The sequence below is a fragment of the Equus caballus genome, chromosome 9, assembly GCF_041296265.1.
Source record: "Equus caballus isolate H_3958 breed thoroughbred chromosome 9, TB-T2T, whole genome shotgun sequence".
NCBI classification, from domain to species: Eukaryota; Metazoa; Chordata; class Mammalia; order Perissodactyla; family Equidae; genus Equus; species Equus caballus.
This window is the reverse complement of record NC_091692.1, coordinates 13,360,950-13,388,171: the sequence shown is the minus strand read 5'-3', so window position 1 is coordinate 13,388,171 and position 27,222 is coordinate 13,360,950. Positions and strand designations below refer to the sequence as shown.

Sequence of the window (27,222 nt, the reverse complement as noted above, 5' to 3'; positions counted from 1 at the left end):
GGGGGGGAGCTGCAATCAGATTATGGCTCCAGTTGTACAGATAATGTTTTAGTTGTTAAACTTAGTAATGGATGTTCAGGTTCATAGTATTTTCTTTAATCCTTTTGCATATGTGTGAAATATAAAATACTTTTTAAAAGTCAGAAAAAATACATTGATGGGCCATTTAAAACAATTTTTAAAATTTCTAATTGTGTCTCTTGGAGTTTATATTTATAAAGCGATTTTTTTCAATTAAATAATATATGACAAGATTTCTAGTATCTTATTTGTGATTTATGTGTTACTACTTTTCCTCTGTTTTCTGTAGCCTTTCAAAAGGAAATTGCTTATGATAATCTCTCAGAAAGATACATTCCATTCCTTTTTTCAACACTTCAGCTACAACCACATGATGGAGAAAATTAAGAGTTATGTGAATTATGTGCTAAATGAGAAGTCATCAACCTTTCTAATGAAGGTATGCATATTTCAGAGAGACTCTGACAGTACACTTAGGAGAAATTTTTAGAATAAAGGAAGATACTTAAAATAGAAATCCCAAAAACTGATCAGAATTTTATTTAGTGATTTTGTAGAAGAATGTGGCAGAGTGTTACCATCAGTGAATCTAAAGGGTTTATTGGTGATCTTTGTCATATTTTTATAACTTTTAAAAATTAAGAGTTGGGGAAATTTTTCAAAGTAAAAAGTTGAGGAGAAAACCTATCAAAATGAATTAAGAAATAGGAGGAAAGAAATATTTAGTTTTAATTAAATTTTAAAGAAATTTTCAGCATATTTTTGGAACAAGTGAAATTGGACTGAAGAAGGTCCTTGAAAAAAATTTTTTGTAACGTTTTGTCGTCTTCAGATTTTTCACTTAGTATATTATAGTGGTGCATTGATTAATTTGAAGTAGTTTTATTTTGACATATCTAGAATTTTTATTGATTTTGGGGTTTTTTAAGTAACCTTTTATCTTAAAATTGCCTAGAGAGCATTGTGTGTATCGAACACATTTACAAGGAAAGACATTCTCCATAATGCCTATAAACCAAACAGGTAGCTGAAGCAGCTGCTGGTGCTGTCAGTTACTGGGGAAATAAGAACGCAGGGCTCTTTATTGGCCTGTGAGCAGAAACTTTGGTTATGACTGTGAAAGAATCAGAAGGCTTAATTTAATGCTGTTTGTTTAAAACGCCTTACTGCATTGCTTCCTCTCCCACAACCCCCTTTTTAAGGCAGCAGCAAAAGTAGTGGAAAGTAAAAGAACAAGAACAACTTCTCAAGATAAACCTAATGGTAACGATGTTGAAATGGAAACTGAAGCTAATTTAAATACAGAAAAAAGGTTTGTAAATTCATTAATACGTTTTATGTCATGAATGCAATATCTTTATGTAAAAGTGATGCTAGTGAGCCGTTATTAATAAAAATAATTACTGAGTAGTGGATATATTGTGTTACTGGTGATTAATGTTTGGATATTTGGAGTATTGTAGAGTTACTTCATGGCTTATGCAAATTCTACTCTATATGCTAAGCAAAAATAGGGAATGAGAAAATAGTACAGCTTAAATGGTGTGAATAATACCACTTATCATTCTCAGGGAACATGTGCTCTAGAACAATGTTGAGGTTGGAAACCTGAATTATTTGTGCCCCTGGTTCTCAGGTCCCACATGCCTTCGTTATGTTACTATTTTACTCTACTGAGGGTTATTCTAGGATTTTAAGATACTGTTCATACATCTTCTCTGATGGTAAGCTAGCCACTTCATCTGGTGCTTCTTAACCTGAAGAAATAGTGATTTGCTCCAGTGCTAGAGGGAAACAGGCCATGTCAGTCCTACATATTGAGAGAAAAGAATTCAGTCTCCAAAATTATGTCTTCTTTAGAGATTTTCAAGGGTGATTTTTACTGAATTGATTTTTACCTTTTCCTTTGGCTTTAGAAGCTAACCCTCTTGAAGAAGATAAACTCTAGCATTATAAAGATGATCTTTTCTATTGAACTCGTGATCCATTTCCTCTATTCTTGCACCCTTAACCCAAGGCCAGATAGTCAAATCCTTCTGGTCTCTGGATGGATGTATTTGGCATTGGATGTAATATTACTGTTTTATCTTGGGACCATGATTTGAGTGCCGCAGGTTCCCCACCTTAACTACTTATTTAGCAATGGGGATTGGGGTCTAAGTTGAGTGAATATGGCATTGTCACACCTCAGGACTAAGCGCAGTCTTCTTATAGTCTTCTTTGTCCATTCAAATCACAGCATGATCTGCTCCTCACTGGTTTATCTCCCCAAAGGCTCTATTAAAGTCTTATTTCTCAGTGACTTATTTTTTTCTAAGACTCATTTTGAAAACTAGAGATTTCATTTTTATTGGCTCAATTATTTCATTTTGTTTAGGAAATTAAAGTTTAGTAATACTAAGACCCAATACATTCTTGTGGCAGAGCCTTCCTGCCCACTGCTTTAAAATAAAATTAAAACTTACCATGATTCTTGCAGATAATGAACACATTTCCTATGTACTCTCCTTTTATAGTGCCACCCACTTATTGCAAATGCCCTCCTAGATGCAGAGACAGTTCAGTCAGTGGGTGTAAAACAGAACTCTTGATGTTTTCATCTGTCTCTCTGTACCCTGACTCTCCTCCTTTATCTCATACATCCAGTTATCTCCCCAAGTGTTATGAGTCCTATCTCAGAAATGCTTCTCTAATCCATTCTTTCTTATCATTTATATCCTAGATTAGTACTTAGCTTTGTAACACACAAATCCATCCTTGACATGACTTCCAGAGTTAGCCTCCCATAAAAATAAATCTGTTTAAATCACTTCCCAGCTTAATAACCCCTATTTGCTTTCTGTTTCCTACTAGATGAGTTAGAATTTAATGGCATGGCTTATAAAGCCCTACATAGTCTCTTTCATATACAATCTCATGCCTATACGTTAACCCTTCCTTGCCCACATACATGGTACTTTCTAGCAATGTAGAACTTCTCCCTGATCTTCAAATATTACAAGCTCTTTCATGTCTCGGGCCTTGCTTCAATGTTAAATTCCCTTCTTTCTGTTCTCTTCAAGGCAAGGTCTTACTTGTCATTCAAGGTCTAGCTCAAAGATCATCTATAAGAAGTCTTGCTGAGCTCTCTGATCAGAGTCATCACTTCTGTGCTTCCAGAGCACCAAGTCACACCTCTGCAAAAGGATAGTAACATAGATAGTAACATATCTGTTTACCTGTCTTTATCTCTCACTAGGTTGAGAATTCTTTGAAGATTCGTAATTAGCTTTGTGTCCCTGGTGCCTAGTTCATTACTAGGCATACGTTAGAACTTGTAGTGTACTAGACACAGGGAGCAAAACCAAAACCAGAGACAAAGTAAAATAAAGATCAAGAATCATCAGATATCAAAACCATCCTGGAAGCAAATAGAATCAGGGCAAATAAAGCATCAGATTCACCAGTATCAGGACAAGAATCAGCAGGATGCAAGTTAAACAAGGATAGACTTAGAAATGTGATTGTGGGGTCAGACAAATGCTAGGAAAGATGAAACCATCATGTTACCAATACTAGATGATAAATCTTATAAACTATTTGAGGCAATAAGAGTTATAGAGGTGAAACAGAAACAATAGCAGACATTACATAATTTTTATGGATAGACTGAAACGCTGAAGGAGTTGAGATGGACACTTCAAGGAGGTGTGACCATTGAGCAGGGCCTTGAAGGATGTTAAGATTTTTGCTGGTGGATAGAAGAGGAAATGTCATTCCAGGGGAGAAGGATAGTTCCAGTGAAGGTATGGAGGTGTAAATAGTCTTGTGTTTGTGGAAACTAATTTTAACTACAGCAAAGGGGAGGAATTTGTTAAAACATTCATTTGGAGCCTGGTGGGGAAGGCAAGAATTAAACTTGAATTCCTGGAAATAAAGATCCCTGGGTGAGTTTCTGAAAGAGTAACATTATGAATGCTCAATTACAGCTTTAACTCTACTTACATTAGCTTGATTTACTATCTCTGGTAAGCACATCTGTGCAAAAATTAGCCATGTTGTAATGGACTGATGTCACCAAGTTTTCTTTTCAAAGATATCTTTTGTAAGTTGAAATATGACTTGACTATGTGGAAAGTACTATCCTTATGAAAAGTTTCTTTTGTTTACATTCTTACAAATTTTTTCTTCTTTTAAAGTGTTAGTGACAAACAGTCTGCGGTAACTGAATCCTCAGAGGGTACAGTATCCTTATTGAGGTGAAGTAAATTGACATTTTTCTTCTCTGTCTTTTAAATCTTTGATTGAAGCAATTCATGCAGACCTGGATATGTTATAATAACTGCCATGTAAATGGTATGATTTAAAGAATCTTGTAGGATCCAGTTTACCTCAATAGATATCAAGATGCTGACGTGTCTTGAAATTCCAAACTATATAGAGACCTGCCTCTGGGATCCTGGGTGGTTTCACATTGTTTCTACCAGGCTATTATTGGAACCCACATACAGGGTGAACTTGAACTTAAAGCCAATCTGTCATTGAGGATATGCTGGGGCAGGAAGGGGATGGAGGTTACATTTCTAATGAATGTCCTGAACTCCGTTTTTCTGAAATTACTTGAAAAACTGTATTCAATGTACTAAAAATGCTGTGACAGACAATATAACATGTTCAGAGAGCAGAAAGTCTGCATGAATGATTTCAGAGATAGAGCAGTTGGGATGCTGAATGGAACCATGGGAGGGGGTGGCTGGCGTGGTGTGGAGGAGGTCGTTGGAAGTGAGGGATTGAGAGGCCAGGATGTTATATGGATTATCCATGAGAACATTGAAATAATTCGTGATAATAGCAGCACCTGGGTAGAGAAAGATCTGTGAGTGATGGGAAGTGCTTGGAGGGATAGGGAATGACTATGGAGAATGGTAGATGGTAATATACCTCAGTGACATGAATCCTCAAGGGCTAAGGTCTATGGAAGCAGGATCCTGAAAGTGGCATTCATTAAGAAATGAGAAGTATAGAGACCCACCTTCGGGACCCTGAATTCATAGAAGGGGGAAGATTAAGCCATTCTCTACTTGAGAAAGCCACAAGGAGAGAAATACTGTCCCCAGGGGAGAGCAAGATCTTAGACAAGGCGAAGAGGTGGGGGAGCTGGTGAAGGGGTTGAGAATGGCAATCCAGAGAGCACAGTACAGAGTTCTGGGAGGGAGGGAAAGGACTAGTCGGTTGCATAGAGCACTTATAGGAGTAAAAGTGTAGATTTTTTTAGGTGGTGATAAAATAGCTGCCAGAGCTTAGGTGAACTACTTTTTTCATCTTAGTTTGTTCCTTTATTAAATTGGAATAATACGAACTTTGCAGGGTTTTCAAAAATTCTACCACATCCCGTATCTGCAGACAGCTTATCTTTCAAAAAAGCCCTTTTTGGAAGTTTCAAAGATAATCAAGTGATAGCTGCCATCATGTAGAAAGGAATTTTGGAATTTCTCTTTTGGGAAATAAACTTTAAAGCCATAGGAGAGAATATAAGTTAATACTTTACAGTCTCAGGTTTGTTTTTTTTCTTGGTCTGTCTAATTGGAAGGCCAAAGAATCTTGATTTCTGAGTAAATGAGATGGAGAAAATAAGTGATGGGAGAGAGGGAAGTCTGACAACAACAATCTTAAGAGGCCAAAGGTTAAGATGGGCACTGAGCAAGGAGAGCACCAAGGGAAGCAGGCCAAAGTAGAAGAAGGTCCTAGAACAGAGATTCAGACAAATCATCTACCTTTTCCCGTAACTTTTCTAGTCTTTGTGGAACCAGTCACATGCTTTCGTGTTTCATTTAGGTCTCACAAGAATCTTTTCTTATCTAAGTTAAAACATGGAAGCCGACAGCAAGATTTTAATAAGAAAGGGGAAAGAGCGGAAACTCTTCAAAGTGAGTACTCTTATTACAATTTTAGAAGTGGAGAATTGATGTGTCCTTGAAAGCGATCCAGCCCTTAATCACCACCACAACACACAAACACGCACTTCAGGAAACTGAATCACAAAGAGATTAAATGTCATGACTTCATAGAGTTAATTAGAGGTGGTGCTTAATTTAGAGTTAGCTATTCTGATTGCTGAGCTAGAGCACTTCTGCTGCCACGGTACACTGCTTTTCTATTTAACTTTATTCAGCAACTGGAAATGGTTACTCATCTGAAACATAAATGCAGTTGATTTTTATTATTCATGGTAGGTATGTTCTCTAAAGTTGCCATGACACCAAATTACTGAATACTGAACGATTACCAGGCAGTACAGGATTAGGTTCCTTTGAGCCTCTCATCACAACAATATTTTTGTCCACTAATCAGCACATAACCTTGTTTATGTGTTTTCTGTCTAAGACACCTTATTTAATCTGTATTGTTAATGCATTAACATTGCACTCACAGCCAACAGCACTGTAACTCGTGCCTCAATGAAGCTCATCTAACGCACATTTTCTCTACAAGGAACATCGTAGCCTTCTTGCACTGAGGAACAGTAAACAGGACTTCCACAATACACTTGGGGGCCATTTTAAACAGCGAAATTATCAACAAAAGCACAAAAATGTGGCACTTAAATAGACTGGAAAAAGGACAGATATTTATAGCATGGTTGCTGAAACGAGAAGGCAGAGCTTCACCTCATTTCACCTTGGCTGGAAACGTGCACGTCAGATGACTCATTTTTTGCCACTCTGCACATGTCCACCAGTGACCGCAAAAACACTGAGTATTGATTTTTGAGTTACAAATTTTAGCAGGTAGGTGAATTCACAAATATGGAATCCATGAATAATGAGGATTGAGTACATATAGAATCTTGATACTCTTCATAGCATTTAGAATGTATTATCATTATAAAAGGCATTGCTAGATTTAAAAAACAAGCAACAATAACTAAAAGAAAAAAATCTTAAAAGCTGTCCATAACTATTTTGTTCTAATTTGATTAGAGTTCCTCCTTGGTGAGTATTCATTCAGCAAATATTTATTGAACCCACACTATGTTCTAGGTACTATACTAATGTAGGAATTTCTAAACCTTATCGATCTAATCCTAGATACTTACTATCAATATAAAAATAATCGAAGTACAAACTTGATGCCAGGCATATAGTAGGCCTGCAGTGAATATTAATTGAATACATTGATTCATAGCTGATGGCTGATGACAGAGCCACTGTTAGTTAATAGTTGTAAATTACGGCTCTAAAACATTTACATTCATAGATATTATCATCATCCTCATTTTAAAGATGGTAGACTTAAATTCAAAGAAATATTTGCTTCATGTTGGAGTTCCAAAATTATTTTTCTACATCTATTGCTGTAAAATGGCTAGGAATCATAATTCTAAACTAAAATAATGTGAGGATTTTCCTAGACTTTTAATTTCATAATACAAAATTCAAAGAAATGGAAGCATATACTTTTTTACACTCTAAATTGTTGATCAGTAGTTAAACTCTGATGAAGACCATAACCTGATTGCAGAGTGGCTCGACAGTAACTGTGGTTATTGAGCCTAGATCTTGTGAGTTTTAGTACATTTCCTGACTTTTTGTTAGATCTTAGTAATAGATACATACACTTTAAAAATAAGTCCCAGTTTGCTCACATGAGTCCCCAGGTATCCTCTCCTTAAAATTAGAGGGTATTAGTATTGTTTGTGCTAAACAATTTTTCCAAATTTTTTTAAAACACTTGTTTTCGAAAATAGCTTTTTTCAGATTTGTAAAATTGCCTTGTACTTTTAAGAAATCAAGTAATTCAGAAAAGTTGAAAGAAAAAAATCACCTAGATTCTTTTTATGCAAAAAAAACTCACCAGCATTCAGTGAAATGATTAATATTTGAGTTAAAAGCTTTTTATATGTAAACTTTTTTAATTCTCAAAATAATCTTATAAGATTAGTGTGCTTTTTTTTTTTTTTATCATCATCTCCATTTTACAGATGAGGAAATCAAGACAAAAATAGGTTAAGTAAAATGCCCTTGGTCACACAGGTACATTATGAACAGAACCAGAGCCAGAATTCGAAATCAGACATTGTAACTTCAGAGCTCATGTCCTTAATTACCGTGATAGACTGCCTCAGTGGAAGAAGAGAGAGATTCAAAGCAATTAAAAATTTAGAAAAGTGTGATCAGGTTACATATGTTGCTTTAAAATATATTTACGTTTAATTTTTTAAAAAGTGAAACTGAAGGATTCAGTGAACTTCAGATACTGTTTCATAAGAAACATATCTAACCTATATGCTTCCTCCAAAGTGAAGAAGAAAGGATGCGAAATTGTCTGAGAGGGTGGGTCAGGCTGCCTCTAGAACCAGAGATTTGAACTTTGGACTGTTGGTTGATTTTAGCTGTAAAGGGTGAGATTAGCAAAAAACCTCTCCCACTGACTCCCAGATTTTCTTAGTTACATTTTATATGATCAAAGTTTGTAGTATTCCAGTTTGTAGCCATAATTGCCATAGTAGTTTGTTTTTAAATTGATTTATTTCTCATCACTAACACTTTGGCCAGGATTTCCCTGTTCCTTGCCTCTTCATTTTGATTCATTTCTTGTTTGAATGGTTTTTTTTTTTTAGGGAAAAAAAAAAAAAGAAGGGCGTATTGGGGCCAGCCTTGTCACCAAGTGGTTAAGTTCAGGCACTCCGCTTTGGCAGCCCAGGGTTTCACTGATTTGAATCCTGGGCGTGGACGTGGCACCGCTCATCAGGCCATGCTGAGGTGGCATCCCATGTACCACAACTAGAAGAACCCACAACTAAAAATATACAACTATGTACTGGGTAGCTTTGGGGAGAAAAAGGAAAAATAAAATCTTAAAAAAAAAAAGGCGTATAGGTGCTATAATTTCTAAATTTTTTTTTTTTTTTTTTAAGATTTTATTATTTCCTTTTTCTCCCCAAAGCCCCCCGGTACATAGTTGTATATTCTTCGTTGTGGATTCTTCTAGTTGTGGCACGTGGGACGCTGCCTCAGCATGGTTTGATGAGCAGCACCATGTCCGCACCCAGGATTCGAACCAACGAAACACTGGGCCACCTGCAGCGGAGCGCGCGAACTTAACCATTCGGCCACAGGGCCAGCCCCTATAATTTCTAAATTTTTGTCCCCAAGAATGTATATACTCTTTTTTTGCTTAAAGGTAAATTTGGCTAAATATAATATTCTTTGGAAATATTCTTCCTCACAACGTTGCAGGCATTGCTCCATTATTGTTATTTATTATTTTTTTGAGGAAGATTAGCCCTGAGCTAACAACTGCTGCCAATCCTCCTCTTTTTGCTGAGGAAGACTGGCCCTGAGCTAACATACTTGCCCATCTTCCTCTCCTTTATATGTAGGACACCTGCCACAGCATGGCTTGCTGAGTGGTGCATGTCCACACCTGGGATCCGAACCATCGAACCCTGGGCTGCTGAAACGGAACATGCGAACTCAACTGCTGTGCCACCGGCCCAGCCCCGCTCTGTTATTTTCTGACTTGATGAATGCTGCTGTGGCCTTTTGTATATGAGTTGCTTTTTCTTCATAGATGCCCTGACATTTCTAATATGTGTGTTTAATACTATAAATTCCCTTTTAATTATTGCTTTAGTTGCATCCCACAAATTTTGATGTTGTATTTTCATATAGTTTAAAATATTTTTTCATGTCCCTTGAGACTTTTTCTTTGGCCTATGGGTTATTTAGAAACTGTTTAATTTCCAAATATTTAAGGATATTCCAGGTATCTTTCTCTTATTGATTTCCAGTTTAATTCTGTTCTGGCCTGAGTATATACTTTCTAGGTTTTCTTTTTTTCCTTTTTTTTTTTTTTTTTTTTTTAAGATTTGTCTTACTGCCCAGAATATGGTATATCTTAGTGACTTGTTCATTTGAGAATACTGTGAATTCTGCTATTGTTGAGTGGACTGTTGTAAAATGTCAATTAGGTCCAGTTGATTCTTAGTGCTTTTCACATATTCTGTATGCTCACTTATTTTTTGTCTACTTATTCTACCAGTTATTGAGAGAGAAGTATTGAAATCTCCAACTATAATTTTTAATTTCTTTATTATTTATCTCTGTTAAGTTATTACTTCCTTTTTGCTTTTTTAGTCCTCTAGCACCAGTTGAAATGATTCCTAATATGAAAATCCCTGTTTGTAACTAGTGTGATTTCCATTTTCCTGGCAACTGGAGCTGGACCAGCACACATGGTCTGTTCCTGCAACAATATTGTATTGTCTCAGTCACTGTAGTTTTGTAATAACTCAGTAAGTGATGGGGCACTTCCCTTTATCTTACTGTTCTTCAGCAGCATCTGGACTGTTCTTGATGTTTTGGTCTTCTGTTTTGTCAGGAAAAGAACCCCAGCTTCATAGAGGATGGCAAGCAGTAAACCTGCTGCCACTCCACAGGTGCCAAAAGTAGACAGTAAGACTTAATGGGTCAGAACAAGACAGTTTATTACAGCACAACAAATAGCATGGCATCAGCACAGGTCCTCTACCCCAGGCTGGTAGGCAGTGCGTCAGGCCTGGGTGGATGCTATGCAGGCAGTAGGTTGTACTGCAGCTGAGGAGCTTGGGGCCATGGGCCTAGAGCTCTTTTTGAGTAAGCAGTAAAACATTGTAGCAGACAAGCTAGTCCCTTCCCCAGGAGAGAGTGTTTATGTGTTGGTGAGGTTATGGTTCTGTTGACCTGATTAGGTGCCTATCTGACTAACTATGGAAACTTCTCAGTATTAGGAAGTGAATAAGCCTTGTACGTACGTTCAGCAGAAACTTCAGGGATGGTCAGGGCACTCTCTTTGCCATCTTTGATTTTGCCATCTTGGATTAATTGACCAGTCTGCCTATTCAAAGCAAGAGAATACTCACTCGCATTTTAAAAATAGTCTCCTAACACATAATTTTAGAATAATCTTAAGTTCTACAAAGAACCCTGTTGAAATTTTGATTTGAAATTGCATTGTAACAATAGATAATTTTGGAGAGAACTGACACAATTATGTTGTCTTCCTATGCATGAACAGTTATTTCTCTATTTAGATTTTTTTATAACGTGTATGTGTATATACACACACATTACATATCGTAAAACTTTATAATTTACTCCATACAGATCTTGACCACTTTTGCTAGATTTATCTTTAAGAATGTTATATTTTTTGTTACTATTGTAAGTATTATCTTTCAGTTGTTTTAATTAAATATTTTAACTGCTTGTTACTAATGTACAGAGTTTTATTTATTAATCTTATATCCAACCATCTTTGTAAATCCTTTTTAATTCTATTTGTAGATTCTTTTAGGTTTTCTCTATAAACAGTTTTCTTTCAATAATTACAGTTTTCTTTCCAGTTACATATACGTTTACTTCTTGTCTTACTAACCTGACTGTGAGTAAGAAAGAGGGAATGGAGAAAGGGTTATACTTCTTACACTGTGTCCAATATTCCTTAAAAGTTATCTGAACAAAATTTTAATAATCCTATAAGGTAAATATTATTCCTTTTTTTAACATGATGAAAAGGCAGGCTCTGGGAGGTGAGATGACTTGCTTAAAAACATATAAAAGAATCAAGATTCAAAAACACCCGCTCTGATTTTCAAAGATGGATCTTTGCACTGTCCCATGTTCTTCCAGATTCAAAGGGGAAAAAATTAAGCAGATAAAGTTCTTTTCCTTTAAAGTAGCTAAAAAATAAATAGTAATTTTATGGTAACCTTTAAAAATGTAATTCTTCTTTTTCTTTTAATGTAAAATAATCTTTGATGACAGTGTTTCTCCTTTTAGGTGGAAGAAGGAAGAAAAACAGTACACGAACAACTGAAAGCCAGAAAATACGTGTTGTGAACAGTGAGCCGGTAACTCCGGAAAAACATCGGTCGAGAAAAAAACAGGTGTTTGTTAATTATTTAAATAATACGTAATGGACATTAAAGTGATAACTTGAATAATTATGATTATTTCACATCAACCCTAAAAAATCTGAGTATAAAATGTTTCCTCTTTGCCATCTTTGATTTTGCCATTTTAGATTAATTAACCAATTTGCCTATTCAAACTTCCAAGAAAATACTGCACCCGCCTTTTAAAAATAGTCTTAAACTGGATGTTGATGATGAAGTTTATTTAGAATTATTTTGATACTATCATAAAGTCAGTTCATCAGATGTAAGGTGAGACTTAAATCCACATTGTAAGCTTCTATATTTATATCTTCCTAATAGAGATCCAATATAAATTCACTTCTTCTGTGCTAAAAAAAAAAAAAGAAAAAAAAAGGCGGGCAGTCCCGCTGGCATAGTGGTTAAGTTGGAGTGCTCTGCTTCAGCAGCCTGGGCATGGACCTACACACCACTTATCAAGCCATGCTGTGGCAGGCATCCCACATGTAAAATAAAGGAGGATGGGCAGGGATGTTAGCTCAGGACCAAGCTTCCTCAGCAAAAAGAGGAGGATTGGCAGTGGATGTTAGCTCAGGGCTAATCTTCCTCCAGAAAAAAAAAGGAACATGTCATTTGAGATGGAATTTTTGTATTCAGAAAGTTAAGATGGCTCAATTCTAGGACTCACTTCATTTGTTTCCCCTCTTAGTGATGTTATAGTCCTGTGCCATCTGTCCATTTTCTGAAATCATTGTTTCCTGTATTTTATCTGGTTTTCTAGTTGTTTACAGCAGGTAAATAAATCTGGTTCTTGTTTTATCATAGCTGGAAGTGGAAGGTGATCCTATGCTTAGTTTTCTTACTCTCCTTTATTTAAGGTGAATTTTTTTCTTGATACACTATTTATTTATGGTTCATGTTGAGGTTTTGGGCTGGAGTCAAGTTCCAGGCTACTAGGGATATCTCCTATGACTCAAGCTTATTTTGGCCTTGCCTTCTCCCCCAGTGAACATAGCAAGCAACTCCTACTTATGATTTGCCTCCTGCAAACATTGCGTATCTGTGCAATTCCTTATTTGGCCCCACCACCTCTACTTTTTGAAACTATTGCAGGTTGAGGGAGGCTCCTGCTGTTGCATACCAGGGATTTAGAGTGTACACCTCAGGATGTGTTCCTTACTTTGGAAAAGTGCACACCACAGGCTTTCTGAGATCTGTAGGAAGAATGGTTGTGCCCTGCTTCTTCACATATGTTTTGTCAATTTCCACCAATGATGTACCCCTTCTACCTATATTACATTCACAACATAGGGTCTCCTAATTTTATCAGAGTTTGGGATTTTATTTCTTTCCTTCTTCCTTTCTTTCTTTTCTTTTTAAAAGATTGACACCTGAGCTAACATCTGTTGCCAATCTTCTTTTTTTTTCCTTCTTCTTCTCCCCAAAGCCCCCCAGTACATAGTTGTGTATTCTAGTTGTAGGTCCTTCTGGCTCTGCTATGTGGGACGCCACCTCAGCATGGCTTGATGAGCAGTGCCATGTCCACACCCAGGATCCAAACCTGTGAACCCTGGGCCCCTGAAGTGGAGCACGTGAACTTAACCACTTGGCTATGGGGCTGGCCCCTTTTTCCTTGTTACTGTTGGGTGAATTCTCAAAGGAGAATGAGTAAATGCTGACTGTATACCACTGTATGCAACCAAAAGTCATACTCATTTTTTATCTTTGATGTTTTGCACTTTGAATGTGATATGTCAAAGTGTAGTTCTTTGGGATTTATACTATTTTGTGTTCTGAGCTTCCTGTATCTGTTTTGGTGTCTGTCATTAATTTTGGAAAATTCTCAGCCACTATTACTTCAAATCTTTCTTCTATTCCTTCTCTTTTTCTTTTTCTGGTGTCCCATTACATGTATGTTACACCTTTTGTACTTGTTCCACAGTTCTTGGCTATTCTTTTCTCTTTTTATAATTCTTTTTTCTCTTTGCTTTTCAGTTTGGGAAGTTTCTGTTAACATATCTTAAAGCTCACTGATTTCTTTTTTTATCTATGTCTAGTCTGCTGATGAACCATCAAAGGCATTCTTCTTTCTGTTACTGTCTTGTTGATTTCTAGCATTTTCTTTTGATTCTTAAGGTTTACATCTCTGCTTACATTTACCAACCTGTTTTTACATATTGTCTACTTTTTCCATTAAAGCCCTTGGCATATTAATCATAGTTATTTTAAATTCCTGGTCTGATAATTCCAAAATCTCCACCATAGCTGAGCCTGTTGCTGCTTTGTCCCTTTAGATTGTGTTTTTGCCTTTTAGTAGTGTACCTTATAGTTTTTGTTCATAGCCAGACATGATGTGTCAGGTAAAAGGAAGTGAGGGAAATTTGGCCTTTAGTGTGAAGTTTTATGTCTGTCTGCTAGGAGTTAGGCTTTGTTTACTGTTGCAGTAGCTGTAGGTGTCAGAAGCTAAAATTTCCTTGTTTTTGTCTAACCTTGTTGTCTTTGGGTTTCCCTAGAGACTCCTTCTTAGTAAGAGTCTGAGGCAGCTCTTTGATCTGAGGCAATTGTTATATAGGAGCCCAAATAGCGTGGTGGTAAGATGGGGGAGGGGGAGAGGAAGCAGGCTGTAGTTCTGTGGTCCTCTCATTCTCTTAGTGAGCCTATGTCCTGGGCTAAGACCTTCATACTTCTCAGCTTTGATTTCCCCCTATTTGGTGGGACAGGGGGGCTAGAGGGGTCTGGAGTGGGATGTTTCCACAGGTCAGTTAGACACTGGCAAAATTAGTTTCTCTTGAGGGCAGGCGTTTGTTAATGAGAACGGAATGCTCTGGATGCATTTCAAAATGGCTACATTTCCCATCCCCCTGCTAGAAACAGGATGGGGTTTTCTCCCATCTTCACCCTGAGAACCTGATGGTGCTTTTTGAGGTCAAACTCACAAAAGTTTGTGGGCCCCACTGAGGCTGGGTCCCTGGAGTTCTTTCTTTCTTTCTTTCTTTCTTTTTCTGCTTTATCTCCCTAAACCATGTCCACAGTTGTATATCTTAGTTGCAGGTCCTTCTAGTTGTGGGTCTTTTTATATATATATATATATATATATATGGAGTTCTTTAACTCAAGCTTATCCATAGTGAGCCTCCATCAGTCCGTCCGTCACAGTTGAGTGTTCCTCCCAGTCCTGGCTCCAGATGTGAGCTTCTGCTCCCAGAACCTGTGATTCTCTGTGTCCACCTTGCTGTCTTTCTCATTTCCAAGGCAGCAGTTTGCCCTGTGACAGTAATTCTCTGGTGGATCTAAGAAGAGTTGTTGACTTTCAGTTTGTTCAGCTTTTTTCTTGTAGTGAGGACTAGAGTGATATTTCCAAGCTCTTTATGTGGTAGTCCAAAAACTAGAAGTCTCTGCCTCATACTTTTAATTAATCTTCCCCTGTAGTCCTTCTGGCAACAATTCAAAATGGGATTGTAGTTGCTGTCTATAGATATATATCAAGGAAACAGTTCCTCTCTCTCTTTTTTTGTATTTGACACAAAATGTGGGAAATCGACTACATAATGTAAAGAATAGAATATAGGTGATATTGCCTGTCACTGTTTACTATGCCAGAAATTAATTCTGTGGATATCACAACTGTCTGGGTTTTTTTTGGCTTTCCCCTGTTGGCTTTTTGGTGGGACAGCTTATTTCAGAGGAGCAACAAATTTTATCTTATTTTGTGTTGAGATTTTAGTTCTTAAAAGTTTTTTTGCAGTAGCCTGTGACTGACTGGACGCTTCCTCCTTCCTCTGTTTGTTAAACAGACAAAGGTATTTCTGCTTGCTCATGACAAGTTAAAAAAAAGCCTTCCTTTTGTAAATTTATTCTAATCAAGAAGAAAAGTAAATGCCTTTCAACAACCAAGACTTTTTTTCCATAGATGGTATATAATGGGCATTACTATAACAGTATTTTTTTATTATACATGGTATCATTTTCAAGGCATTATAAAGCATTGTTTTGCCTCTAAAAGGCATTAGAAATGATATACAATTTTCAAATATAAGTCATACAAACTTTTTAGCCTTAAGAAAGAAAAAAAGTGCATTTTAATTTGTTATGTGCTCTTTGTATCTTTTTGGGTTATGGTTATGGCTAGGATTGTTAATGATTTTTTATTGATTTTATTTTTAATTTTTCAAGAAAAGCAAAAAACAAAAGAATAGCACACAGGACACAATTTTTGTTTATGTCCTGAAACATATCCTCTTAAAACTCTTTGTTAGTGATGTGTCATGAATGGAATCTAGTACAATAAGTCAAACATATAACTCTTCATTTCTTCATTTTATAAGTCACAGAGCAGACTTATGAAATTAGTACTGCCCTGTGTTTTATTTCTGATCTGACAGTGATAAGCCCGTTGTGTCACTCATTCAACTCCATCTATAGAAAGTAGAAGTTGGCCTCTTTAAACTCTGACCTCTAAAGATTGTAGTTATTTGTATCTGATCACTTATTCCATATGATGTTTTTGAAGACTCTTGCACCTTTAAATCATAGATGAAGTTAAGCAAAGACTGTAAAAACATTCAGATCAAACAAAATAGGGCATAATCACATAGTAACAATTTATCAAGTTAAAGATTATCTTTTTCAATAGAAGAAAAAAAATAATGTTAAACGCTGTGGTTTTCAGTTAACCTACTGACAAAATTATAACTTGCTTCTAGGTCAGAGGTTGGCCACCTTTTTCTGTAAAGGGCCAGGCAGTGAATATTTTAGGCTTCATGGGCCATATACATTTCTGTCATATCTTCTTCTCTTTTTCTTTTTTAAAAAGAAGTTTTTAAAATGTAAAAACCATTGTTGGCTCCTGGGCTGTACAGTCTGGGGCTGGATTCTGGCAGTAGTCTGCCAACCCTGCGGTTTGTGATTCACTGGCAAGTACTGCTTAAACACATTGCACCCAGGAACCTAAATAGGATTCAAGCTGAGAATATTAGTTATTTATTGAGAGAAATGGGCTTTTGTATTGTATCAGACGTCATCTGTGCTTTCTGTTAAAAGTAACATTGCTCAGATTAAAACAAGAAAACAGTGCTGTGTATATGAAATTTGCATAAACCAAAGACTACTTTTTAAAGTTGAATGAATATGTGGCAACTTCTTACACAACAAAAAATCTTAACTTGGGGACCATAAAATCAATAGGTTTTTTTAAGAGGTGTCTAAGTGGCCCCAGAAATTTCGTGTAAAATTGTATTCATCTTCACTTCTCTATGAAGTGGATCCATAGCTTTCATCACATTCTCAAAGATTTATGTGACCCCAAAGGTTAATAACCCACTGCTGAAGTACTTTTTTTTTTAAAGATTTTATTTTTTTTCCTTTTTCTCTCCAAAGCCCCCCAGTACATAGTTGTGTATTTTTAGTTGTGGGTTCTTCTAGTTGTGGCATGTGGGATGCTGCCTCAGCATGGCCTGATGAGTGGTGCCATGTCTGCGCCCAGGATTGGAACAGGTGAAACCCTGGACCGCTAAAGCAGAGCGTGTGAACCTAACCACTTGGCCACAGGCCGGCCCCTGCTGAAGTACTTTTAATCAGGTGGTCTATCCCTTTAAACTCCTCACCCTACACATGCAAAATTTACATCTCTTTTGGTTTTATGTCACATAGTGACAACCAGTGTGCTTTGTACTAGTGGTGACAGGCGAGGGAGTGGGCTGGGCCCGTCAGCGTGGGCGGAGGCAGTCTCTGTCTGTGGATTGCGCAGCCATGCACTTGTAGGCAGCACTGTTGCTGATAGGGGGCAGCTCAGACAGACCTCTACAAGGGGTTAATTATGGTCACTGCCGGTTTCGTGGCACTGAGCCATACACAAGATAGTTTTCATCTCATGTTTGTCTTCAAGACACCTTGAGTTCTTTTTAATACGGCATCAGACAAATGAGCTGGATTTTTTCCTTTAATTGTAGCAACATACACATAACAAAATTTACCGTCTTAAGTATTTTAAAGTGTATATATAGTTCAGTGGCATTAAACATTCATATTGTTGTGCTAACATTACCACCAACCATTGACAGACCTCTTTTCATCTTGCAGAACTAAAACTCTACTCATTAAACAGTAACTCCCCATTTGCCCCTCCCCCAAGCCTCTGGCAACCATCATTCTACTTTCTATCTCTGGATTTGACTATTTTAGTTATTTAAGTGGAGTCATGTAATATTTGTTCTTTTGTGTCTGGCTTATTTCACTTAGCATAATATCCTCAGGGTTCATCCATGTTGTAGTATGCGTGGGAATTTCCTTCCTTTTTAAGGCTGCATAATATCTCATTGTGTTTATATACCACATTTTGTTTATCCATTGATCATCCATCAATGGACACTTGGGTTGCTTCCACCTTTTGGCTATTGTGAATAATACTGCTATCAACGTGAGTATACAAATTTCTCTTCAAGTCCCTGCTTTCAATCCTTTTGGGTATATACCCCACAAGTACAATTGCTGAATCACATGGTAATTTTATTTTTAGTATTTTGAGGAACCACCATGCTATTATCCACAGTGGCCACATAATTTTTCATTCCCACCAACAGTACATAAGAGTTCCAGTTTCTCCACATCCTCACCAACACTTATTGTTCTGTTTTTTTGACAGTAGACATCCTAGTGGATGTGAGGTGTATGTTCTTGTGGTTCTGATTTGCATTTCCCTAATGATTCATGATGTTGAGCACCTTTTCATGTGTTTATTGGCCATTTGTATAACTTCTTTGGAGAAATGTCTGTTCAAGTCCTTTGCTCATTTTTTTTAAAAAATTTAATTCTTTGTAATAAAACACACAGAACATAAAATTTATCATCTTAATCTTTGTGAAGTGTACGATTCAGTGGCATTAAGTCCATTCACATTGTTGAGCAGCCGATCTATGGGACCTTTTCATCTTGTGAAGCTGAAACGCTCTACCCATTAAATGGGTTCTCATTTCCCCTCCCCGTCCCCTGGTAACCACCGTTCCACTTTCTGTTTCTATGAGTTTGACTACTCTAGGTACCTCATAAATGTGAAATCATACGGTGTTTGTCTTTTTGTGACTGGTGATGAATGGATTTGTAAAGAAAATGTGGAAGTCAGCTGGGGAAATCAGTCATAGTCTAGACACAGAAAATAATCACTCAGCTGTTCTTGTTGCTCCTTCCATGTGTCAGCAGATTGGTCTCCTGTAGCAAACGCCAAGTATCAGTAATTGTGTTGATGTATGATACTGAATTTGATTTTTAAAAATTTTCAGTAATTTTCTCCAAAAACTAAATAGTTATTTTTAATTAGTTTGTGTTAGTTGTGTTTTCAAAAACGTATTTTAGAGAAGATTGGAGTTTTACGTGTGTCTATACTTTGCCTAACATAGACAGAACAAGGTTTTCACTGAGTTCATTAATGAAGTATTAAATTAATATTCATAAGTTCTATTTAGAAAATATGTAGAATGAATAAATACTAATCTATTAACAATTATAGAAAAGCATCTTAAGAGACAGTGTGGACTTACAGTCAGACAAATTGGCTTGGTGATTAGCTCTGTCATTTTGTAGCCGTCTGATCTTGGGCAGCTGAGCCATAGTTATTCATGTGAGAGGAACAGTGATAGTGAGGACCCTTAAAAATCTTATCATGGTAAACAGGAGATCTGCAGAAATCTAAGAAATGTATTCAGAAATTTTTGCAGCTCCAATATTAAGAAACTATAACATTATTTTGACAAAAACCAGTTGCATTTATAGTAGATATGTTCTTTAAAGAATTGTTTCTGTGAATACCTGTTCTACTTTTTATCTACTTTTGATGGATGTTAACTAGACTTACTGTGGTGATCATTTTGTAATATATACAAATATCAAATCATTTATGTAATATACCTGAAACTAATACAATATGTTGATTATACCTCAATTAAAAAAAAGAAAGAATTGTTTCTGTGAATAACTGTCCTACTTTTTATCAAAAGGCATGGCTTTGGGAAGAAGACAAGAATCTGAGGTCTGGTGTGAGGAAATATGGCGAGGGAAACTGGTCTAAAATACTCTTACATTATAAATTCAACAACCGGACGAGCGTCATGTTAAAAGACAGATGGAGGACTATGAAGAAGCTGAAACTGATATGCTCAGACAGTGAAGACTGAGTGTGTTTGTAAAAGCTTGATAAAAGGACAGTTAAATATTTTGATCACTGCATTTTTTTTGAAACTTGGTGGTCACTGGTGTACCTTAAAATTTTTGTTTAAAGCATTACAATATTTTTCCATGACACAGTCATTTCATTAACATGAGGATTTGTGCTATAAGAGTAAGATTATATGCCATTTTTCTTTTCTTTAAGGATCTTTTAACTTGGATGAAATATAAATTTGTTGAACCCTGGTGCTTTCAATACCCCTATCCCCAAATCCTGTTCCAATAAAAAAGTGAAAATGTGGTAAGAGAAAAAATATATTTCTCCTAACCTGTGTCTCTAGGTTGGCTTCAACTCGGTAACACACACATAGAAGTGAAGTTTCTAAATCAGTGAATAATAATAGGCCTTTGACAGGTGATGACTTGATTTATGGCCTTAATATATGAATTACTGAGACATTTGTTTATAGAATGATAAATGCACAAAGTAATCTGTGAGTTATAACATAGTTAAATTTTCCTTTCAGTAGTTTCATATAAAGGAAGAAACTTTAAACTAGTAATACTGTAGGACAAAATTTGTACTTTTACCAAGAAAATACCTTCATGTCTCATTTAGGTACATTTGACTTTTGTTCCAGTGTTAAAACCTTAACAAAGATGGATTTAAATAAAGCTTCTTTATAACCTGGTGCCATAAATATCAATTTCTCTGATATTTTTATTTATTCTATCAATATTGGGCCTAAATGATATTCTGTAAATGCTTAAATTGGTATTAATCACGATCATTTTGACATCTATGATGAATACTAAATAAACAAAGTCATACACACCTTACTAGACAATTTTGAGTTTTCACCAACATCTTTATTCTTTAGAGTATTTAGTCAAAAACTGATAGAATTATTTAGCATGTCAAGTTACATGTGCTTTATTTAACAAGCGAGCGAAAATACTGAATTGCATAAAATGTAAAGTAGTATTTTGTCATCTGTATTTCATTTCTTATTAAAGTTTTTATACATTACTTTCACATTGTTCCTGAATGTGTTGTCGTATACATATAATAAACAGAAATGCTGGTAATTACTGTCTGCTTCCTGACTCAGTCTATCCTGTCACACCACTAGTTACTGTCACTGTTTATTGCAGGCATCGTGATGGTTATTGTCAAAGCTGGCAGCACAGCCTCAGTGGACCTGTAAGTCGACCTCCTCCTTCCAAATATGAGAAATCGTCAAATCTAAGTTGCCATTAACTGTAAGATGCTCAGTTACTTTATGTGCCACTAAAAAAGATTATACTATAGTATGGTGCTTTCTTATTTATAATTTTATTTTACTTATTACAAGAGCTGTCTTAGATTTATTTAAATGTAGATTTTTATCATATAATTTGTGTATACATTAGAAAAAAAAGCAAAATAAATTCTGTGATGTATTCCTAAAACTTCTTCTTAAATCTGAATCTTCTGAATTACTTTTTTTAATTGAAGTTTTTGACATAATTGTAGATTCATGTGCAGTGAGAAATAATAGAGGTCCCTTGTACGCTTATTCCAGCTTCCCCCAATATTAATTTGTAAAACTAAAGTATATCACCATCAGGATATTGATATTGATACGATCCACCAACCTTATTCAGATTTCCGCAGTTTTACTTCTACTTGTACTGTGTGTGTGGTGTGTTTAGTTCTAAACAATTTATCACCTGTGTAGGTTCATGTATCCACCACCACATGCAAGATAGTGAACAGCTTCAACACAATGAGGATTCCTCCTATTGCCACTCACCTCCCTCTTGTGTCGTTCCTCCAACCCTTGGCAACCACTGATCTGTCCTCCATTTTAAAAATTTAATCATTTAAAAATGTTACATAGAGAGGGACATCACCGAAAATGGCAAAGTAGGGAGCTCCAAAGATTCTTCCTTCTACTGAAGCAACTATTAAGCTGGCAAAAACTTAGAATCAACTTTTTGAAACTCTGCAATCTAATAAAAACTTAAAACAACTGGGAGTGCTTAATAAAGAGGCTACTAAGTGCTGGTAAAAGGATTTTGGTGTTTTTGCTTACCCCATTTGTGGGGACAGTGGTATGCATTCTTAGTGCATCGATGGAGCAAGAGTGGGCAATTCTTATTGTCACAGAATTGTGATTGTGTTTTAACCTGTTTGGAAGTTCCCTGGGGTTCAATTCAGAGGTTTTCCTTTGTTTTGCCGCCTCTGAACTCTCAGGGTTTTAAAACATTACCTACAGCTTCCTGGGGTCAGCAACGGCAGACAGAGCGAACAACACAGACCTTTTTGAAAAGCCTGGGGAGGAAGATACATGGAGAGTAAAGGCTTTCAAAGACTGGAGTAAACCACAGGATCCAGAAGGCCATGCACGTGCCCAGGACTGGACACAGTCTCAGAAAAGACCTGGGTGGACCCTAGGCCTCTGCCTCTGAATGATCTTTGGGCTTCACGTATGTAGGAGGTGAAGGCTAAGGCAGAGTTGTGAGCGGCCTGGCTAAGCATTGAGGGAGGGCCCCAACTCACAGCTGATCTGCTAAGGCCAGGAGACTATCTTTTGTTTTGTTTTTCTTCTTGAGGCATTTAAGGAAATTAAGTATTCTATGTATTCTTTGCCATTTTTTCTTTCACTCAACATATTCAAGCTCTGACTCATGTACATTTCCATAATAATAGGCTATATAACTATATCACAATTACTTATCCATTATGCTGTTGAGGATTTGAGTTGTGGAAATAAATGAAGACCACACTCAAAACTGAGAACAAATAGGCTGCTTATTCAGAGCTTGCCGCAGCAAGGGAGTCGGCCACCATCACCTGCGTCTGGCAGGCACTCGGGCAGGCAGAGGTTTACAGTGGGAAAGCTTCAGAGTGAAAAACACAGAGAAGGCTTCAGGCAGGCTCGGATTGGAGGTTGTTGGCATAAGGAAGTTGGAGGCTGGCCAACTAGCAGCAGCATCTTACATGATTGTTTGGGGGGACATATTTGGCTTTCTCTGATTGGTCCTGAGTTGGAGATGGGGACAAAAAATACAGATGTTGGCAGTCGTCAACCAAGTCCTGACCATTCTGGGTGGCTTGCTGAAGAGTTGTGGTTTGGCATCCCAGACTTTGCTGCAGACGTGGGTCAGAGTTTGTTGTCATATTTTTCCCCATTGTCCCTTTTTATATTCGGTCTCAGAGCTGTTTCCAGGTTATGGCTGCAAAGCTTTTCCAATTTACATAAAGTGTAATATGAGAAATAACATTAACTCTTAAATTGAAAAGTTAGGTATAATATTATAACCCCTAGAGCAACCATTTAAAAGAATACTGATATACAGCCAATAGGTAAATTCAAATGGAATATTAAAAATTAATCAAATAGTTCAAAAGAAAGCAAAAGGAGGGAAAAGGGGAAGCAAAAACAAAACCACAGGGAGAAACAAAACAAAAATGGTACACCTGAATCCAACCATGTCATTAATTATATTAAATGTCAATGGTCTAAGTCAGGGGATTGACAAACTCTGTAAAGGGCCAAATGAAATATTCCAGGTTTTGTGGGCCTCATGGTGTCTATGAGCTCTCCTTGGAATTAGCCACAGACATAAACACGTAAATGAGCTAGTGTGGCTGTGTTCCAGTAAAACTACATTTACAAAAACAGGGGGCAAGATTTAGCCTGCAGGCTGTAATTTGCTGACCCTTGACTTTGAATTCTAGATTTTTGTTTTCTTCCTTTAAAATATGTTCTAGGCGGTTAAGTTACTTCCAAATCTAGGAGCTTCTTTTAATTCTCTCTTTTATTCTTCTAGGTTTGGAAGTTTCCAAGTTTGGAACCACTTTCAAACTAACAGCTTGGTGTTTCTAAAGACCAGCCTGGTGATGAGAATTTGGGCTGCAAATCCACAGGATGGCTGACTGGCGACAACCTCTTAGAGTTAGGCCCAAAGCAATGCTCCCGCAGTCCTTTAGGGAGAAGGGAGAGAGTTTGGGATTCTCTTGCGGTTCAGTCTTCCTCTAAGAATATAGTCTGTTGGCGTCCATGTTTAATTATACCGCACCTCAATCTGGGGGCGGCCTTTGCATTCTTCCTCATTTGCTGAGGAAGAGAGGACAATAAAGGAACTAAGGACTGTGAAACAGCCCCGCTTTCCTCTGCCAAATGGTGGAACACAGCCTGCTGGTGAGGAAACTGGCCAGAGGGTGCAGGCGGTGCTGGTCTGGAACAGCAGTCCCCCATTCCTGGATGGTGTGGAGAGCGTGGGGAGGTGGCTAGAAGGCGCAGCTGGAACTCATCCAGGTCGCTCCCAGGCTGGGTAATGATGATGGAGGGCCAGAACTGGAAGGGAATGGTCTTCCTGTCGCTCTCACTCCGCAGTTACGCCGAGGCCTTATAAAACTTAATTGTTATCATGCAAGAGATGTTTACAGAGTCCAGCCCCATTATCACAAAGCAGGGCAAAGAAAGGGGGATTTGGAGCTGAGAGCCAATAAATTGATAACTGGCACAGAAGGGGCTGTTTTTTGAAACTTAGCCCCACCTCCCCACACACACCATCATAAGTCAAAAATGCTTTAACAATAAAGTAAGTCTCCATTTAAATCTATACCGTGTTGAAAGAACAAAAATAGAAGACCATTTGACACAGGAAATATGATAGTTTGTAAGATATACAGCTCTCAGAGGAAAAGACTAATAATTTTCCAGTGTTCTTACATTATTTACAAGAGAATTATTTGAAGAGTGTTTTCCCTTCCCACTTGAGTCCTTGAGGAGCTCATGTCTGTCTTCATCTTTCTAAATTTGTAAGTGCTTTGATTTGCATGGATTATCTCATTTAATTCTTGTAAAACCCTGAGGCAGAATGGTATTATTAATTACATGTCATAGATGAGGAATCAAGCTTGTTATTTTTATTATATTTCAGGTGTACATCATTATATTTCGAATTCTGTATAGTCTACGTGGTATTCACCACCAAGTCTAGTTGCCATCCGTCACCATACATATGTGCCCCTTCAATCCTCTGCCCTTCCCCCACCCACCTCCCCATCTCATAACCACCAATCTCTTTTCTGTATCTGTGAGTTTATCTTTCACTTATGAGTGAAATCATACAGTATTTGGCTTTCTCCGTCTGACTTATTTCATTTAGCATAATACTCTCCATTATTGGTCCATCCATGTTGTCGCAAATGACAAGATTTCATCTTTTTCTAAGGCTGAGTAGCATTCTATTGTATACGTATATACTACACCTTCTTTATGAAGTAATACAAAATGTTCATAGTTTTAAAAGTAAAATAGTTCTACATGGCTTAAAATGGAAACACTCTTGGGGGCTGGCCCCGTGGCCGAGTGGTTAAGTTCGCGCGCTCCGCTGCAGGCGGCCCAGGGTTTCGTTGGTTCGAATCCTGGGCGTGGACATGGCACTGCTCATCAAGCCACACTGAGGCAGCATCCCACATGCCACAACTAGAAGGACCCACAACGAAGAATATACAACTATGTACTGGGGGGCTTTGGGTAGAAAAAAGGGAAAAAAATAAAATCTTAAAAAAAAAAAAAAAGGAAACACTCTTCTCTTCCACCATCCTTCAGGGCTCCCTAGGGGTGACCTTCCTCAACTCTTTCAGCTTTTTTCTCACGTACTGATTTTTATATTTATTAAAAATATGCTCATACTGCTGTTTGTTATTTTCCAGTTTGAGGGACTGTATTATTGCCCCCCCATAGGATGAGGTTTTAGGTCTCCTGCCTGCTCCCCTCCCCCCCCAAACACACACAGGGCACCCATGCATACGCTTCTCCTCCCCAGTTGTTCCAGCATATTTGTATCAGTTTTTTCTCAGAATTTCAAAGGCGTTACTCTGTTGTCCTTAGTGTCACATGTTGCTTTAGGTAGTCTGTCACCATCCTGATTACTGATCCTTTGCACGTGGCCTACTTTTTCTCTCTCCAAGCTTTTAGCTTCTTCTATATATCCAATGATCTAGAATTTCATGTGCTTTGATATATCTTCTTTTTTTTTTTTTGTAACTATTGAGCCAAGCACTCAGTGACTTCAGAAATCTGTGTGCTAAGTTCTGAAAAATATCATTGTATTAGTTCTTTGCTAAAATTCTCCTCCTAGTTTCTTGGCACGCTCCTTCTGGAACTCCCATTATCCAGATGTTGGATCTCTTTGAATGATCCTCTTTTTTGTGTGAGGAAGATTGGCTCTGAGCAAACATCTGTTGCCAATCTTCCTCTTTTTGCTTAAGGAAGATTGTTGCTGAGCTAACAACATCTGTGCCAGTCTTCCTCTATTTTGTGTGGGATGTCACCATAGTGTGGCCAGACCAGCGGTGGTGGGTCCACACTTGGGATCCAAAGCTGCAAACCCTAGGCCACCGAAGCAGAGCTCGCAAACTTAACCGCTACACCACTGGGCCAGCCCCAGTCTAATTTCTTTTTGTCTCCTAACTTCTTTTTTTATTTTTTTAAAGATTGGCACCTGAGCTAACAACTGTTGCCAATCTTCTTTTCTTTTTTTCTGCTTTTTCTTCCCAAATCCCCCCAGTATATAGTTGTATATTTTTTTTTAGTTGTGGGTCCTTCTAGTTGCGGCATGTGGTACGCCGGTTCAACGTGGCCTGACTAATGGTGCCATGTCTGCGCCCAGGATCCGAACCGGCGAAACCCTGGCTGCCAAAGCAGAGAGCACAAACTAAACCACTTGGCCACGGGGCCGGCCCCTGTCTCCTAATTTCTATATCTTTAATTTTTTTGTTTACTTTGTGGGGAAAATGTCATGAAACTTTATTTCCAAATTTTCATAACATTTATATATCTACTATCAAACTTTTTCATTTCCAAGAGCTTTTAATTCTCCAAATGTTCTTTTTTAGGACATCTTGTTCTTATTTCATGATCAGTATCTTTTCATCTCTTCTGATCCTGGCATTGTTTATTGTTTTGCTTTGTTATATTGTTTGTTTCTGTTTAATTTTGGTTTCTCTCTTTCTTTCTTAGTGGTTTGCCTCAAATGCCTGGTTGTCCTGGGCTGTCCATTTATATTTATGAGTGAGGATGAAAAAGCTGATCGGAAGCCCTGTGAGCATAGATGGGCACTCACATGTCGAGAGAGAGGAATTTCCA

General features: G+C 37.3%; 1 protein-coding gene across 6 annotated transcripts in view; it reads left to right on the top strand.

Moving 5' to 3' along the window:
- TERF1 (telomeric repeat binding factor 1) overlaps positions 1-21,167 on the top strand; it is a 36,774-nt gene extending 15,607 nt beyond the window's left edge. The window contains exons 5-11 of one of the 6 annotated variants that reach the window (XM_070222176.1): positions 311-460; positions 1,224-1,333; positions 4,200-4,259; positions 5,836-5,927; positions 11,387-11,470; positions 11,808-11,929; positions 19,906-21,167. In XM_070222176.1, the coding sequence (XP_070078277.1) occupies positions 311-460; positions 1,224-1,333; positions 4,200-4,259; positions 5,836-5,927; positions 11,387-11,470; positions 11,808-11,929; positions 19,906-20,082 (795 nt within the window). In that variant the 3' untranslated portion in view covers positions 20,083-21,167. Of the gene's footprint in view, positions 1-310; positions 461-1,223; positions 1,334-4,199; positions 4,260-5,835; positions 5,928-9,382; positions 9,548-11,386; positions 11,471-11,807; positions 11,930-19,905 lie in introns of all 6 variants that reach the window. The other 5 variants (XM_070222174.1, XM_001492421.7, XM_070222177.1 and 2 more) reach the window with 5 other exon arrangements.
- Positions 21,168-27,222: the final 6,055 nt, after the last annotated feature.